This window comes from Gymnogyps californianus, chromosome 3 (assembly GCF_018139145.2).
Source record: "Gymnogyps californianus isolate 813 chromosome 3, ASM1813914v2, whole genome shotgun sequence".
NCBI classification, from domain to species: Eukaryota; Metazoa; Chordata; class Aves; order Accipitriformes; family Cathartidae; genus Gymnogyps; species Gymnogyps californianus.
The window spans coordinates 7648586-7667835 of NC_059473.1; the positions used below are offsets into that span (position 1 = coordinate 7648586).

The following is a 19250-nucleotide window of genomic DNA, read 5'->3' on the forward strand; positions in this document are numbered from 1 at the left end:
GTGCTGTGATGGTATCTAGTCTATACCATTCAAACACACGCACCTAAAGTGAAACCAGGGCTGTAGGAATAATCACCTTTAGGAAAACTGTTTAAATTATAAAACTATGCCAAAAGCCCTTGGCTAGTGAAGAGCTCCTTTTGGAGCAGTCATCGCCTGGCTGCATCTGATTATTTGCCCAGAGGAGTTTGCAGTTTGGTTCTTCCACTTGGCTTTTCGAGCCCTGCACACCCACCAGGTATTCCCAGATAATCCAGAAAATAAGCATGAGTCATCAAAACATTTCGCACCACCTCATTTCCAAAGTCTCCAGAGTTGACATTAAGGGACTCATAATGTTTGAGTCCTCTAAGAGAAATACCTCCAAGGGTGACATCCTGGCTCTACTGAAGCTGGCGGCCAAGCTCCAAGTGACCTCGCCGGGGACAGGATCTCACCTCAAACACTTGCCTCCATGTGGTGCTTTCTGAAAACTGCATTTTAACAACTTTGAAAGGCTTTTTGTTTTAAAAAGATGAGTTTAGTTGGTCTCTTTCTGTATGTCTATGTGGATATTTACAGCAATATAACTGAGTATAATAAATTGGGCAACTCTAGCCTAAATATCTATTACAATATACGGTAGCTGATAGGCTCCAAGAGGGATGATGAGATAGCTATGGGGGCTCATCCTCTGTGAGTCCACCTGGATGTCTGACCGACATACACCTGTACACTGTCCACAGGAACAGCCACGCGTGCCTGAAGGTGCAGAGTCTAGTGGGCGCTAACCATGCAAGGACGTGACACCCATAGCCCTTAGCAGGCTTGTACAAACTCCAGGATGAGCACTGACACCGTAACTTCACAGCTCTTTTCTCTCTGGGATGATGACACTATGAGCAGGTCGGAGCCTGCCAGCTTTGCCACATTTACACCCCACAATCACCCTTGAGGGACTGGGGAACATAACTCGCTCTGATGCTGTTTAAGAAACAAGGAAAAGCAGCTGCTTCACACTCTTATAGCCTGGACCCTAAGGAAACCATGCTTCCACATTCATGCTGTCCATCTGTACAGTTTCAGCAATTCTTGTGTCTGTTAGCCAATTTCTACACCTGTGAAGAGGCCTACAGATCTGACAGATGCTCACTGCCTACGGGAGGCTTGCACAAAGTGCGGCCTGGGGGTTACAGGCAACTCTTGAGACCAGCAGCCAAGAGGCAGGAGCCACGTACATAGTCACCACTCACGTACGCTGTCTCTTGTATAACAGACATATGCAGACACTGGGGACATGAGGGCTGGCTAAAAGTCTTGCAGCGGGTGGAGGCAGAGGAGCCGGGGTAGCTGACACTTCTGTACTGGGATAGGGAACATGGGAAGAAGACCAGGGTATTACCTTGCAAGAACTGCGAACTCAAGAGTTGGTAAAGGAGCATAGGACGTAAAATAAGCGTATTGCATCGCTGCCACTTCTAAGGTAAGAGACTTCTAAGGTAAGTGAGGGTATTATGGTTAAGGCACAAAGCTATGGGAAAGCAGGTCTCACTGTATCTGTTGCTTATGTGTTCGCTAACATGTTTTATTTGGTTTATTAGGCAGACGGGAGTGGGTAAGAAGACAGACATTTATTGTGTTCAAATCACCATTAAGTGATGCTAATGGTCTTTATGGGCATTTATTGCCCAGGTTATGTGGAAGATAAATGCCGTGTCACTATAGGATCTAAAACAAGAAAAGTCAGTGTACAAGTCCTCCTTATCTCTGTGTTATCTTGTAATGGAGTGAATAATCAAGCACAGGGCTATTAGAGCTGAACAACCTCCCACAAGCTTTCCTGTAAAAAATGAGCAAAAAGAAAAGAGGTAAGTTTTATTACCAGTCGTGCTATCTTTAGACCCACTACAGGAGTCCTTTACCACAAGCTATCCGTGATGTCAGCTTCCATATAAAATCTCAATACAATTTCCTGCAAGTTGTACACTCTCAGCATTCCTTGGCAGATCTGCACTCAGATAGAAGGCAGTGGCACTTTCTCAACTCACCTGCAAGGCATCTACAAAAACCTTCCGCCACAGAAATTCTGTGTTTGTCTTCACTTTGCTGAAAACCAAAATGAGTCTTTCACATGAAAATCCTGGCCAGGTATAAGGTAACAGTTTATACTCCTTCGTTTCTTCAAATATCCCTTGGAAGATGAGCCTTATTAGCACTGTGAAGGATATATCAATTCTTACCCAGGTTTCTTGGAAGTTCTCACAACTACTTCCTCTTATTCTTTCTCTTCTTTCCTTAAAAACGATTTTGTTTTCCCCCTACCCACTTTACATTGATTCCTGTTCTCCCCTGTTAGAGAAGTTTCTTTGTATACTCTGCTTTCTAACAAGAGCCTTTATTTCCTTACCTAGCCACATTATAAACTTTCCCTTCAATTCCCTAGTTCTCTTCTAAGCGTCCTCCTGCCAATCAAGTTGACCTGAAAACCAGATTCTTTCTAAGTCATATTTTAACCTGAAGGGTGCCTCTCTGCTCTACTGAATTAGAGGATGGGATCGCAGTCACCTAGAATTACATAGGTCCAAATACTGTTAAGAGTGGCAAACCTTTTGAGATTCAGGAGATGCTTTTGAAATAGGGCTGCATATAGACTGCAGATGGTGTTCAGTTATTTGCAAACATAACACTATAAAAACTTTGCGTGAAATGCAACGTCTTTGAACAAATGAATCCTGCTACCACTGAACGACTAGAACTCTTAGTATATCTTGTTGACTCAAAGTGAATGACTCACACAACCACCAGAAGAAACAGAAATTATGGTGGAATTCCAAGTTTCCATTTTTAAAATGTGTAGATATATACTCTAGAACTTCCCATCTAATTCTGCATCATTCTGCTCAAAACTGAGCTATAAAGACTGTCCAGTTGTGCCATTACCACATGCCACTGTGAAATGTTGCACCTGTTTCACCTGTAATACCATAACAACCAATAGTTTCGGCTTCTTTTTCTAGACTCTGCTATTAACTTAGATTTTAAGTAACGATAGCAGTTACCACAGCCTTGCTAATACCCCTGGATTTATTACCGGCTTTGCTTCCTCTTAGGCTTCCTTCTCCTTTCACAGCATCCTCCATATTGTCCTTCACAGGTGAAGGGCTGCAGTTTCCCTAAATCAGGCCCCCTCTTCCTCCTCAGTCAAATCTCTTATATTTCACAGCGTTTCCGGGGGCTAATTCACAAGCAGAGAAGCATAGTCTTCGTACCTACAGAATACACAAAATGGAATTCAAATCACCTCTAAACTTTTTTTAGTGTAACAGGCCTCTCCTCCGTGACTTGCTCAACTGCAGCCCTCAGAAGTCACTCATTGCAGGGCCACACTGTTAAGGTACAGAAGCAAAGATAAAGGTACAGGAGCAAAGGAAGACAAAAAATGGGCTATATGTTAGGTTTGTTTTAGGCTATTACAAGCTTTTAGCAGCAAAATTTATTATGGCAGAAGACTGACTACTCTGGCACCAACCTGTCTGCTACAAAATACTCTAGGACACGTAATTGTGTGTTTGAGTATAAAACCAACAGTATTCAAATTGTTTGTATTTATATGCATTTCATCTGGTTGCCCTTCCTTTATAATTTTAGCCAGCTATTGCTGTCAACTGTATAATTTCCTCCTGGACTGTATCTGCTTATGCCAGTGGCAATGGTTACTCATCGCGTACAAGAGTTTACAGACCACGTCATTGCAAAGTGTGTCCGTCCTCACCATTTATTTTTTCATAAGCCCCTTTTAAGTCCAAAATAGAATGGGTAGCAGACTTAGACCCACAATTAAATTAGTGTAAGATCTCTCATTGGCTTAAGTGGGAGTAGAATGATAGAAAGTTCGCTCCTGCCAGTCTTCACGATTACTGATACAGAAATTCATATGTGCTAATACAGTTTTCTTCTCACGAGTACCTTAGGTAGGTGGTCAGCTCTGTACCTGGTTTGCGCTCTGCGTCTTCCTTGTCATTCTCAAGACAAGAGAATCCTTTTTCCTCTACCTAGAGAGAAGGAAGAAATGTTGGACAATGAAAAGGGACACTGTTCAAGTTCAAACAATGATTCCTAAGTAGCTTCCTGACGAAGCCTGGCTTTTTTGGCAAAAAAAATTTTGGAGTATTATACAGACACAAAAGCAAAGTAAAAGCAGAACATGTTATCTGCTGTTCAAGATACAATTGTTTTTATATATATATATATATATATATGTATACATACAAATAAAATTTTGAGATAATGTGTGGGAAAAAATTACATGCTGGAATCCAAATCTCCATAAAGCACTACTAAGCAAGGGGAAGAAACAATTTCTCAATTTACACATTTTACAAGCCATTCTGCCATGCTTATTCCATGAAAGAGTGAATTTATGCCAAAGTTTCTATGAAGTTGACACTGAAAAGCACTTTTAGAATGAAAGCAGGCTAACACTGTTACTTTAACTTTTCCAAAACCAATGCCATTTTCAAAAGTGGGTACTTACAAACCCATACACATTATCTTCAATTTTTCACTCACTGCATAGTGAAGCTCCCACACAATCATTTAATGCTGCACGTTAGAGCAATTTTAACGGCTCTGACAACACAGCTTCTTTGCTGGAACATTTCTGAAACGTTGTAGTCTGCACTGCCAAGGCCTCAGATAGCATAAAACAGTATAGTTCTTTCATCAGACCATAAGTATATCAACTGAGGATCCAGTCTGATATCTCAGCACAAACCGTTTCAAAGAGATGCAGTCCACTTTTTGTTTCTGCAACCCGGAAAGCCCCCGTTTCTTATTATTTACAGAACTGTATAGAAATATCTTCAACTATAGGACTACATTGATGTCACAATTAAAAAAACGACACAAAGATGACAGTATCTCAACGTATGCTGTAACAATACAGTGAAAATGAACTCAGGCTATTAAAAAAAATTTATTAAGATTTTTATCCATGAAAGATTGGTACTACAATCAATGTAACCATTTAATCAGTCAAGTATGTCTGTTATAGGCAGGCACAACATTACAAAACAGGCAAGTACAATGCCCGATAAAGCGAATACAGTCTGAATATCTATTCATCCACTATTTCTGAAAACAGAATTATCAAATATCCACCAGGGAAAAAGATGAACTATTTTAGTTTCTCTTTGGCATACTTATCAGGACAATGAATTAATTACAAAAGTCTTCTATTGCTGCCAGTGCTGTGAAGAAAAAAGTACTGAATGGAAGATTGTATGTCAGAACTCACTTTTAGGACTCAGGCGATCTGGCTAACATATCAGAACTGGTGACAAAAGACAGTTCAGCTGCCAATGCTTCACAAGGCAGACAAGGATTACATTGTTTTATAATGCAGTTTTGTTGAAGGTATAAAAAGAATTACAGTAAATTTATGCACAGTACATACATATTACACACAGTTATATAAATACCCATGCTGTGGCTGGACTTTAGGAAGTTGCTTTATCAATAAGAAAGCTAGTATCACACCTCCCAACATCCATTTAATACACATTGCACTTCGCATCCAGTAATATGTTCAATTTCTGTACCTCTCTTAAAAATAGATTTAAAACAGAAGCGAAGAATAATATCGAATCTTTCCATAAACTTTGTTTTCTTATTTACATTGTAATATTCCATTATACATAAAGACTGCATTACGATACATTATCTTCATATAGCTTTTTGTAATACATACAGCTTGAAGCTATTAACATCTTAGTTTGGGAACAGAGATATGACCTATAAGACTATTTAAAAACAATTCTAGCCTTAATTTTGCTCTAGTTTGTTTCACTGAAACCATTCTTTGACAAAAAAAAATCCTCCTTATTGGGGAGGAAAAAACCAACCCATGCTTAAACCATCTCTGGATTTCCTTAAACCACTGAGAAACTTAGAAACCATAATCATTTTTTTGCATAATTATATAGCCACTTCAAAGGCCTGTTACTTTTAAATTTAGAACATGAATGACAATTGTGACCATATCTTCAAATTAATTTTTTTTTTTGAACTTTCAGTTATTTTTCAAACATAAAACAATGAAAACGCAATCATTAATCATACATAATCTTTGCACAACTGGGAAGAGTTCCTATTTTATTAGGGAAAAAATGAACATGCACACACCCCCATTCACAGAGTGAGAACATAAACTACAGCAGCACTTGTCTCAGGTTATGGTGCACATGGTTGCAATACAGGGTATAAAACAAGAGTAGAATTTCCAACATATGTTAAAACACAAAAAACTTATTGTACAAAAAGTCATTCACATTCTTTGCAATGAAGTGAGGAATCAGCTATTCAGCTTTCTGGACTCTCCAGCCGGCAAACTCCTCCTTCTATTGCCACTGACTGTCCTGCCACGGCTCCAGGAGGAAGTCTTGAAATGTGAGTCTATGGAAAAATCAAGAGAGTATTATCAAGTGAGAAGAGAGGCAAAATTATGCAGGACAAAGCAAGCTTGTAAGTATTGAACAGTTAAGCTGTTCCGTCACTGAAGTCTGAGGGCAACCTACAAAGCAACTTGAAAAGCTGCAAACAACTGGGATTCTTTTTTTATTTTGTTTGTTAATGTTTAACATGAAGAGAAGGACCATGACAGATGCGCAGAAAAGGTAAAGTGGATGACCCAGTGTACTGAAAGTAGAAGAAAGGAATATCCATCGTGAAGACAAAAGAAAAATAACTGTGGCATTCCATGGTTTATAAGTCTATTTCTTAGGGAGATTCAAAAAAAGTTCAGTACTGCTTACAGAAATATACCTTAAAGAAATCTCAGACACAATAAACTATTTGACAGAGATAAACTAACACTTCAGAGCATAAGGCAACTGCGATGATCAGGATGCAAAGAAGAAATTTCTCTGCATAAAATACCTACTCATCCACCTAAAAAAACCTCAGAGACTTCCCCTAAAATATTTGTTGCCAACTGTCAAATAAATGGACCCAAAGAGCAACTGTGTTTCTGTCAACAGGCATCTTTTCCATGGAGAAGTTTTAAAAGCAGGCCTTTGAGATGGCTCTGCAATATTTCAGCCAGAAAGTAAAAGCCAGAAAGTGGGCACATGTGTTTGTGCACACAAAACTTCAGCTTATAACTCTATTGTAACTCAGTGACACTAAAAATCTGTTAAAGATCCTTTATATTCTGAGGTGCATTTTATTGCTGATAGGCAAAAGCATTCACTTACGAAAAGATACTTTGACTTATTGTTAAAAGTAATGACTTCCCCCCCCCCACCTTGCACAGGTTTTTATACTGTGAAAACCGCTTATGTTTTCATTCATACTGTTGATTTTGAGCTACAGCAAGAGCCACTTACAGATATATCGATTGCTTTCATATAGGGCCAAGTGGCTAAAGCAGTGTTTAAACAGAACAACAAAAGGAGTCAGAAGCATGTTTCTACAAACTTTACTGTTTCCTACCTTGAGAGCTGCTGAGTGGGCTCTGGTAAAACATAAAAAGAGCCTTAGTGGAACTCCAAAATGCAATAGGGCTGATAACAGCATTTCCACAGGCTTGAGGCAGAAAGTGGCAATGGCAAGGACTCACCAGCTCAAGCTATGCTCCAGCCATCCCTCCCACCGGCGCAGGAGCACTGGCCTTCAGTTCCCCTCATGAGTTACAAGTTTCACCAAGTGATTATTAATGCTCAGACAATATAATGCTTAAACAATTATTAAACTAGGAACTAGAAACGATTCCTACTACGATACAAAGCTCACAACACAGAAGTTGCTGGCATTTAGAAATTACAGGTTCCTGTAAGTGCAGCCAACTACATATTTAAGTTTTTGTACGTACACTATTCCATTTAAAAGATTTAAGTGCTGCAAAACGTGTAAGTTGCAATGAGGCGATGGGTCATGACAAAAAGTACAGCTGTAAAAGTTCAGTAAGAATAACTTGCATCAATTGAGCAGAAAGTGATTTGAGACCCTAACCACAATTCATTGCATTGAAGAGACGTTTTGTATCTCAGAGGCAGCTTCTTTTAATTCCTTTCTTGATAAGGGTATCCTGGTGTCTGCTCTTAGGTGGTCTGGTTTTCAGTTAAATTACAGAATGAGATTTAATTAAAAACATTTAAAGGTTTTCATTTTACTGCTAAAACTTTGATCTCTGGCCTTCCTGCTTGATATATGAACATCTTCCTACTTTCAGAACAATTTTGGTTACAACTGTGATTTACCACTTCAAGAAGAAAAGATTCTTTTCAAATCTGTTACAGTTTCCCCCAAAATGTAACTGACAATTTTTGGAGATGTTATTTCATAAGTTTAATTTAAAAAAAAAAAAAAAAAAAGAAAAAGGAAGAAAAACAAGTGGAAGAAGGATATTTTTTATTTTATGACCAACAGACCCAAGACATTTTTCCAGGTCTGTGAAAATTTCTAAATGAAAAGTGGGATAGGATGACAGTGCAAAAGCTGCATTGTTTGACGGGCACAGTAGCAGATTTCCTCAGTGGAAGAATGCCACTGATTGTTTAGTGAGATACTGCAATCAAAGTAAACCAGTGGTCCACTCTAAGGAAGGCATCATTTATAAGTGAGATTGCTTATACAGTGATCAGTCAGAATTATTAGCAGATCATTGTAGCAATACAATAAAAAGCACAGAGGCCCAAGGATGCTGCCAAGAGGCATAAGAGAGGAAGCTTGTTACTGAAACAGAAGAAATGTTAGCACTATCAGGATTATCACGAATCTTATAATCAAATTTTTTTCATTATAGCTACAACAGACCTGATTTATGTAGATTAGTTTTCTGACCCAAGTTACGAATTAGCCTTTTGCGTAGGCTTGACTTATCCCACAACCCAAAGTTAAATGCCTAATAGACCCTTATGTAATTGCAGGAGCAAAATGTGAGGCTTCATTGAATCCACGTGAAATTTATAGGTCCTGTTATTTTAAAAAGTTAGTTAAGCATAATATCCTAATAAGTTTTTGAGCAAGGAAAGGAAAATATACAAGAGCGGATAAGCAGATTGGCAATATCTATCAGTACATTATCAAGTAGCTATGCTTAAATAGCTGTCCAAAACACATTTCCTATGCAAAAACTCATTTCCTATAAAAGGAAAAACATGCTTCCCATACAAAAGACCCCAAACAACTATACACTAGCATCTGTACATTTCCATTTACAGAAACACCCAAACCACACACAACAAAACCTTTCTTAAAGTCTTTACTTGCATCCTGTTTATTTGCATACTTTATATGACAGAGCAAATACAGATGCTGTTTTACACTGACTACTTCTTATTACTATCACCAATGGCTGCCTTATGTAGAACAAAAACAAGACAGATCGAAGATGATAGTGTTTAAAATATGTTACCTAATAAGTAATATGAAAGGATAACACTGCCATGTCAAGACAACTTCAGATAAACTCCCAAGTGAATTCTTACAATTATATCTCCCTTGTTCTTAGATGTAAGAACAAACTCCAGTAAATAAAAAGAAAGATCAAAGAACATTTAATATTTTTAAATGCAACCACAGAACTTATTTGTACAGTTTGTTACATTTTTATATCCCAACATCACATTTTACATTAAGTCCAGATTGTACAGTGGATTAGGTTTAGATTTTAAAAACATAGAAATAAAAAGCAAACAAAAAAGAACAACACTGGAAAGCTTTTAATTGAATTTGATTAGTCCGTCAGCTTTACAAGTTGAATGAACCCACATCTGGGGGAAATTGTGCCTGGGAGCACAAAAACAGGAAAAGAAAAAGTTTTCCTGAATTAATCCTCCACTCAGCTTCATGGAAGCCTCTCTTTGAGGAAACCACGTGCCAAGGAAAGGTAGATGAAGAATGACAGGGCTATCCCTATCTTCAGCTCCCTAAACAGAAATTTTACTGTCCCTGAGAATATTCTGATTTCATTTGCTTTCCCAGAGAAAAGTGAGGTTGGTGAGGGCCTAGCAGGAGCAGAGGTCCTGACAGGTAGGAACCAGTTAGTCACCACAGATCTTTGCAGCTTAAAGGAGGAACCTCGTGCCCACAGTTCAAAAGGAAAAAAAGGTAAATGCTAGATGAATACTTGATTTTGCTTCCTGCCCCTCCATAAAGCACAAACAAGCTAACCAACCTTCAGATACTGATTCTTGCTCTGTGTACTTGCCATCCAAACACACGATGTTTCCCTCTTTCCCTCCTAACCAAACCAAAACCACGGAGCAACCAACTCCCCCAACCCCAGTGCTGCAGACACTGTCCGTGAACGTTACTATCTCTCAGTCTCTTTTGATGCACACTGGAAAGTTCCCCACTACCCTTCAAGTCCAAAACTAACAGGTCTTTCTGCCCTGGAGTAAGTGTTAACTGCTACAGGGACAATATATGGTTTCATCTTTTCGTCATGAACATTTGATCTACTTTTCAAGTTACATATTTTCAGTATACCTTTTTTAAAAAAAAAGAAAAAAATAAATACAAGTTGTGCCAAGACTTACTTTACTTCACGTCTCATAGACAAAGATTCTGAAACAACCTTGAGACCAACTAATATCAAAAAGATTTTTTTTAGTCTTTAAAGAGCTAGTCTCCTCCTTTTAGTCACATAAAAGTATTAGTTTGTCACAACAGCTTCATTTTTTTTCATTAAAAGCATAAATACAATGTAAAACGAACATAAAGTTTAAGCCAAAAGACAGACAGTGCTGCATGAGAAAACTGAAGTCAATCAAACGCTGCCAAGAGGACAGAGTACAACTACCAGATGGTAGCACATTCAGTTCTTAAGCAAATCTAGGGAGTACTTCATGTGTTTAGCTTTCTTATTATATGCTCAGGATGTGCTTTGGACAGAATAATTTATAAAACAACCTTTTTCCATTCATTACCCTATTGAGATGAAATATAATGAAAGACCAAGGACATCATACACTTAATGAAATTGCTTTCTTCCACCTTACTCTTTAAAGAAAGGTACCACCAAACCCATATATTCTTTAAGGCTGTCGTGGTTTAACCCCAGCCAGCAACTCAGGACCACGCAGCCGCTTCCCCCTCCCCCCTCCCAGTGGGGTGAGGAGGAGGAAAGGAAAAAAAAAAGTAAAACTCGTGAGTTGAGATAAGAACAGTTTAATAACTAAAGTAAAATATAATACTAACAATAGTAATAATGAAATATAATAATAATAATAGTAATGAAAAGGAATATCACAAAAAAAGGGGGGGGGGGGGGAACCCAGTGATGCACAATGCAGTTGCTCACCACCCGCTGACCGATGCCCAGTTAGTTCCCGAGCCGCGATCCGTGCTGCCCGGCCAACTCCCCCCCGTTTATATACTGGGCATGACGTTCCATGGTATGGAATACCCCTTTGGCTAGTTCAGGTCAGCTGCCCCGGCTCTGCTCCCTCCCAGCTTCTTGCACACCTGCTTGCTGGCAGAGCATGGGAGACTGAAAAGTCCTTGGCTTAAGATAAGCGCTACTTAGCAACAACTAAAACATCAGTGTGTTATCAACAGTATTCTCACACTAAATCCAAAACACAGCACTGTACCAGCTACTAAGAAGAAAGTTAACTCTGTTCCAGCCAAAACCAGGACAGAAATTCAGAATCACTCAGAGGTCTTCAAGCTTTCTAGCTGGATACACGCTTCCACCATGAGAACCATCTGGCCACCTATTCTCAACTTACTTTCTAGGCAGTAATAGCCCATTTTGGCAGCAATAGCCATCCTCTGCTGCTCTGTCCCCTGGGAAGCTCTCCTCCAACACAGTTTGAATTTACACCTGCCATATGACAGGAGAAGGTGCCCCGCAAAATACTGGCAACTGCTGCTATCGGAATATCCTATGTGCAACTTGTTTGGTGAAATCTTAAAAAAGAAAAAAGAAAAGGGGGGGGGGGGGGGGGAGAAGAGGGGCTCCAGAATTATTGTCCTTGTGGGCAAAAGACAGAAAGACAGACATACTGATGGCGTGCTTCTGGCTTTCAGGCACTGAAAACACTGATTCTACACACAGGTTGCTTAGGAAGCTAATGGTTTTCCAAACTCAAATTCATTCTGTGGGTTAAGTATATTACTACAGACTATTTATGTATCTAAAAACATTAATATAATGCATTAGGGAAAAAAAATCAAATTTTAAGAAAGTTGAAAACTAAAGCATTTTAATCTCTCTGAATCGTTCACACATGTATGTAGACAGTCTAAAGCCACGTACCAACCAATCACCTATTCAGCTCAGCGTCCCAGGCTTTTGTAGTGGTATTCTAAAATACTGCCCTATATCTTAAAATGTGATTTTTACCATTCTGAATTGCACGTGCTAAGTCAGGTTATTGCATTTGTATTTGCATACCCGGATATAAAATCCCATCTTCTCTGCTCCGTTCTAAAATACGTTGGCCAAATATGAGGAGAGTTCCAGAACTACTGGCTTTATGCAAGAACTCAACCCAAAAAACTGAACTTATCTTCCCATCTCAGAGCCCATAATTTCCATGAAGGTCTACAAGCCAAATATTTTAACCGGTATCTTAGCACTGAAGGTTATTTCCAACAAATATAAATGCCTTATTTTTACGAGAGAGCTGGATGCTCCACTGTATGCATAGAGTTCTTTTCAAGTGAAAATTTCTGACTGATTCCCCAGTCTCCAGACAAGAGTGCAGATTAAAGAAGAAAAAAAAAAAAGTATAACAGTGACATATACTTTTCCTGTCTCATGAAGTTAAAAGACTGTCTCTGTAGTCTGAAATGAATGACTGAATTATTTGACTTAGTATTTCTGTTAACGAAACAGGCTCAGTAAATTTTTCCACTAATTTTCAAATTAGAATTAGGATTCTTCCAAGATGTATTTCTTCACCCAACAAGCACCGGATAACTGCCCTTCTCCTGACAAAGGGCTTTCACAGACCTTTTACTCATAAAGTAAAATACCGAAGCCCATCATCAGAAAGCCAACAACAATCACTACAATCAGTGTTTGTCATATGTATCACTTCAAACATAGAGGGAAGTAATTTTGCTAAATTTTACAGTGTTAGTAAAGGCGAGTAAATCCGATTACAACACCTAACATCTCAACAGGAAAAGTGAACTGGAAACGGTCTCCCTGTCCACTATGTTTCCTCATACTGGAAAATGAAATTAACTGTCAAAGATAAAGTTTCTGTTTGCATATTGCAACCACAACATTTGGTGTAGACAGCAGTTGTTGCTGATGGATGTTTTCAAACACAGCAATACGCAACACTCTCCACTACTGTTACCCCATATCTTGCAAAGCAACTTGAATTTGGCTCATTAGAAAATGGAAAGAATGGCATATGTAGCTTTGCAATATTAAAACCTGCCATAACATAAAGCTTAGTAATTCATGTTATAAGAACTGAATATCTGCCAAAGAGAGATTTAAACTGGCAACTGAATTGGATTACATTCAATATTAGAACTAGATTTTTAGAAATTCATTGTCTAGGTCATCTAGCTGTTACAAAAACGAAAACCTATGAAGCTGAACTACAAGGATATCTCAAGAGTATTGCAACATTTACAATAATTGCAAAAGTTACTAACATTTATACACAGATCATATAGTAAATTTATACATACTAAGAACCATAGTGAGCTGACAAATTATTTCAAATACCTACACATAACACAGGACCAAAACTGCACATTGTTGGTATTGAGATTGGATCTTTCACTGGAAAGAAAGCACTCTGACTTCAAACACTACTGAAAACGCAGTGAGGAAGTACCTGTTTTCAAGCAAAAACATCATCCGCCACCAACTACTCTCAATCTCTAAGATAATATAAGAAACTTGGGAGATCCAGGAAAAAAGAAGTTCTGTGGCACATCCCGCCCACTTATACTTTCTGCACACAGAATACTGTGGGTCTCGAGTGAACAAATACTCTGCAGACCCTGCCTGAGATCAAAGGGCTCCTGCTTGATTATGCACAGATACACAACATTAAATCAAAGAAAGGCTGCCTACCCATAACCAGAACCTTCAAGAGAGGCAGCTGGTATGTGAATTCACATTGCAGGCATACACTGCACCGTCATTTGAGATTGAAGACATTCTTTTCCTTGGCAGTGTCCTCCATTGGGCAAGCAGACAAGGAACAAGAAAACATGAAGACTATGTAACTAAGAGGAGTCAATTAACTTGTAACCTACTCACTAACCTCCTTTCCTTCCCATTCTCCATTTACATCTAAAATCACATTATGGGTGAATTCAAGGCGTGATTTCTCCCACTCCCAAATCACAAGGCGGAAGGTTTCAAAGCCCTTCATGCAAACCGACACTTAAACTGCTCTACCAAATGCTACACCAACCATTAAGACCTCAAATATTGCACATTGCCTGCAACAGTATGGACAGAGCTCCAAGAAGCAACACTGTAGTCATCAGAATAGAGCTATTTTCCCAATGGTGACAACACAATTGCTTAAGGTCTCAGAATGTGACCTAATCAGTTCAGGAAAATTGGAACTGATTACTTGAAAGCTGCCAGAGTATCTTTAAAGAGGTCACAGCTCTGGTAACAGGATGACCTTCTTAGCCGATGCTATGATCAGCTGTTGGATTGATTATGGATCCATAAAAAAGAAATCTGGAAGGTTATTCTCAAGACTAGTGTCTCAAAGAGAAGAAAGTTTGGGCAGGAAATCTAAAAGAGCTAACTGCTTATCAAAGATCTTGAATTCATATCAAGTAATTAATGAGTCAACATCACAATGACAAAAAAGAAAAAACATACCTCCTCAATTTATGAAGATATTTAATCTCCCAGTCCTTCAATCTAGAAGTCTTAACCTTTGCTGATGCAGCAATTACTGCTACAAAAGGAGCCGGGTAAATGCAGAGGAAGTCCACAGACTAATATTTTCTATCTGTTCTCATGGCCGCAGCCAGAAACTTCCACAGCAGTCTAGAATATTCTAACAGCCTCACTAGCGGCGAGAAATAGTTGCATGTCAGCTTACGTGACAATTCTACCATCATATAGATGGCAATGCAGGAACTTGCTTCAGGAGATCTCAGGAAGTCCATTCATCTTCCCAAAGAACAGGCCTAATGTTGAAACAATCTGTCATGGTATTGCTTCAGGAAGGAAGGCTGGGACTGGCAACTTCTAAAACAGAGTGTACCTGTCCCTTAAGGTCATCATAGCTGAGGCTCCCAGGCACTAGCCTGGATAAGTTGCAGCAATAGGTAGTATGGGTTAGTTCCAAGCTGTTCAGACAAAAAGTTTGTTTCCTTCCACATCCCATATGTGACAAACGCTGGCACCGAGTGATTACGAAACTGCTCGTGTCAAGAGGGATGACAAGAAACAAGGAAGAGTACAGCTGAACCAGCAAGGATATGCCTTGGTTAGCTGCTTGTGGCAGTGATGTAAGGGTTCAGGGGCGTAAGAATCAGAGGGAAGTCAATGAGATATCCACTGTGCAGGTAGTGAAGGTGACATTGCCAGTGCTATCAGTGGTGGAGGAGCTGAAATACTTCCAGTGTCGAGAGAGAGCTGAAGGCAAGTAATAGGACACGCAACCAGAGATGACTGTGTCAGCAATAAGGTGTGAACTTAGTTCATGTGGCAAGCCTCCACAGTATTTTTAAAGTAACATTCAACTAAACATTTTAAACCAACATTCAACAGGAAACAGTGACTTTTCCAGGCAACTGGTTTTCCAAAAAAAGACTGGACACCTTTCCAGAAAGTATGCTTTAAATCAAACAATTATTAGTCACAGTGCAAAATTGTTCCACAGCTCTTGCAGGCTCAGCCATTTTATGCTGGTGAGTTAACATTCAGGCAGTCTAGTCTGGAGGTGAGTGGCCGGCTGCAGAACCCAGTCTTTTCTGAATTGGGAGGAAATAAACCCCTGTTGCAAGGCTACTTCCAAATCGGTACTTGGAGAGCTCACAGCGCTAACAGCCAGAAGCACCGGCAGGTCAGGATGTACAAACCACTTCCAGTCTCCGATCCCACTTTCCCGTCCCACTGTTCTTTAAGGAGTTGCTGACAGTTAATTGCTTGAGTATGTTTCCACCTCTCGAGCATACCACTGTCTCCAGGTGAGCTGGTATCTAGCTTGTAAGTGTCTCAGTGCCTTGTAAGAAAAAGGCCTCCTATATCTCCACAATCTTTGTGTGGGGTTCAGGACCGCCATTTGCTAGGTCCTATTATGAAATGCATTAACCTCCAATGCACAAAGAATCACACTAAGATTATAAAGCGGGATCCTTTTTTTCCTTAGTATGTACCCCTTTATATAATTATGATTCTAATATTAGTCTAATTCATAACAGTATACACTTAAAAACCTTCTCACTTCCTAAAAGTCTTGCTGTAAAAATATGTTTTCATGTTCATTAAATTGAATCAGGCCAAAATCAGCCACTGTGACAAGCCCTTGGTTTAAGAACGAAACTTGAGTCCTAGATTGATGAAAGAAATAAAAACTGAAGCTCTTTACCACCCTAGAAAAACAGGAAAGCAAGATGTTTCCCTACAAGCCGCTGCCTGATCATTTTCCTATGGTACTCATAAACAAGTGATATTTTATACTTTTATGAATTCTCATACCATTATTCTTTCATGGCAAGCACTCAAAATTAATTGTACCAAAACAGTTACTCTATTAAAGAAAAGGATTTTTTTTTTTCACTTGCAATACATTGTGTTCTATTTCAAGCCCAGTTTTCCATCTATAACTTAGCCTTAGTTGTAGCAGAATAAAATTCCGGCTTTTATGACAGAAGACTTTTTTTGATCAATAGAAGTCAGCAGCAAAAGCATTTGTGGTTTTTCTCTGGAAAGCATTTGTGGCCACAGACTCAAAGGAGGAAGAAAGGGAGGGGGATTAACTCTTCAATGAAGGTCAAAAACATAATTTAAAAGTGAACCAAGAAGAGCAGCTGTGTCTGTCAGCGCAATCAAGATTACCAGCTGGAGAATTTACCAGCAGTATGAAAACAATGCACACCAGATGTCAAATGTTGCAACTGTGAGTAGGAAAACATCTCTGGGCATGGCACTGTCATGCTAGTACTCATTACCACACAGATTTCATATTTAGCATTTATTTGTTAATTAGACAGACATTACCAGGAAGAAACAATAATATTTCCTTAGAAACAGCTTTTGAGCTTGCAGTGTAAGCCAGAGACAGGTGTGCACACTGTAATAATTTAACATTGCCCATTCTAATAATTCTCCTTATTTCACTGTGCACACAATATAATGACTTTTAAACTAAGTAGCGAATACCAGAACATCTGCAGCTGAGCTTGCTTTAGCTTCACTCAGTTCAGTCTGCGCTTTTAGCTTGAGTTTGGATTCTTTTCTAACAAATCTAAAATAAATATTAAGAAAACAAGTAAAAACACACCCTATTCCATGGATAATCAACTGGAAAGAACTCTACATAAGCCATGAAAGTGAGTACTTCAATAACACCTCTACCAGCATTTCCTTCACCAGCTGCTTTTTATCTTCCTCCTCCTTCTGGGGCATTCTTGTCTTTTTTTCTATACATTTTACTCCTTGAGGATGAACTCATTTATTCCCAATGCTTCAACCACCATTCTTGCTGTTTAAAATATCTGATGTCAGTTTCCTTCTTTTGTACGTTCTTTTATTATCTCACTCACGTCCTCCTTTATATTTATCTCTCAAATAAAATACAGGGGAAATTTTAAAAAAAAAAAAAAAAAAAGAGAGAGAGAGAGAGGGAGAGAGATTTGGGTTTTGTACTCCTCTCCCCCTCCATTGTTGATGACTAAACTTTCTTCCTCAGCAGATCCACAAGCAGCCATTTCTGCAGAGAACCAACAAATCCAGGCCCTTAAATTCTTTCCTTTTCCAGGCTTTAAAATTCATCCTTCTTTAAATTCTACCATCAAAATGCTGGATGTCTTTCTTGCTATTATCTGCTGGTATAAACTTCCTGGCTGTCATCTCCTCCTCTAATACATGCAAACATTCCAGTAAACACCCCCGCCTCCCCCATTAGTTTAACCATATCAGGGAGCCGCCTTCTTATTCTAGCTCTTTCCCCCACTTTTGTCACTTCCTTTAACCAGTTCTGATTGTTCACTCTTAGTCTTGAATACTGATGGCTGCACATTTATAAAAGTCTACAGAAATTATGATTTTGTCTCTGCTTGCAGCTTCTCCCATGTTCATTCTCGTTGCCCAAACACCTCTCCTAAACGCTCTAGTTGCTACATCGCAAAACCTGCTGCCTTCTCCTTTCAATGCTATATTCCTAAGAGTAGGTGACTCTCATCCTCTTGGTTAATCCCTACTATTTTACGTTAAGGATTTTTCCAGTTTCCATTGCTAAACTCAGTTTTAACATATTATTTCTCTCATGCCAGGAAAAAAAAAAAATTATCTAATTAGACCCCAAGAAACTAAAAGAACCATGGTTGTTAATATCCAAATTGTTTACCATGGAGGCTATTCTAGAAACTACCTTGAAGTTTGTTTTATACCCTCTCCCTTCTTCCTTGGTGCAAATGCTTTATCTGAAGGAAGACAGGCCCATAGAAAAATACCATACCACCCTAAATAGCCAGTATAACTGAATCAAGCCGAAGTTATTCAAATACAATTACTGTCAGCACAGGAAATGGAAGTGTGTTTGTGCCACCTTTTCCTGACATAATACATACGTTAGCGTAGGTTTGTTAACTGCTGCATGTAGGTTTGTTAACTGCTGCAATTAAAAAAAAAAAGGAATTGGAAATGCCCAATCAATACATACATTTAACTGCTTAGGCACCCATTACTTTTTCCATTCTCTTAAAGGCTGAAATTTCTTATATATTTCATTATCATCATTTCATATTCTCCTTAGCTTCTGCACTCATTCTACTGTATTACAACCTATTCTTCGTGGCTTACCTTAGCTTTGCCATCCTGTGCAGACATATATCCTACACACATGCTCTCTGTTGTATGGCTCCACAGAAATTCCACTACAAAGGAAAATGCAAGAAGTCACAAAAAATGCGTTGGTTTAAAATATAAGATGTAATTTAACAAGACTGGCATCTTGAGAAACAAAATATAGCTTAAAATATAGTTTGGGAAAGGACAAAAAACAAACTTAAAGAACAAAAACTACTTACCAGAATAATTCAATCTCAAAAGAAACAGCTATCAAACAAGATTTTCCTGCACTATTTGCAGTCAC

General features: G+C 38.8%; 1 protein-coding gene across 2 annotated transcripts in view; it reads right to left on the minus strand.

Annotated features, from left to right (window-relative positions):
- Window positions 1–4935: 4935 nt before the first annotated feature.
- TASP1 (taspase 1) overlaps window positions 4936–19250 on the minus strand; it is an 89538-nt gene continuing 75223 nt past the window's right edge. For both annotated transcript variants that reach the window (XM_050893804.1, XM_050893803.1), the window contains 2 exons: window positions 18959–19032; window positions 4936–6432 (listed from right to left, as the gene is read on the minus strand). In XM_050893804.1, the coding sequence (XP_050749761.1) occupies window positions 6340–6432; window positions 18959–19032 (167 nt within the window). In that variant the 3' untranslated portion in view covers window positions 4936–6339. The remainder of the gene's footprint in view (window positions 6433–18958; window positions 19033–19250) is intronic.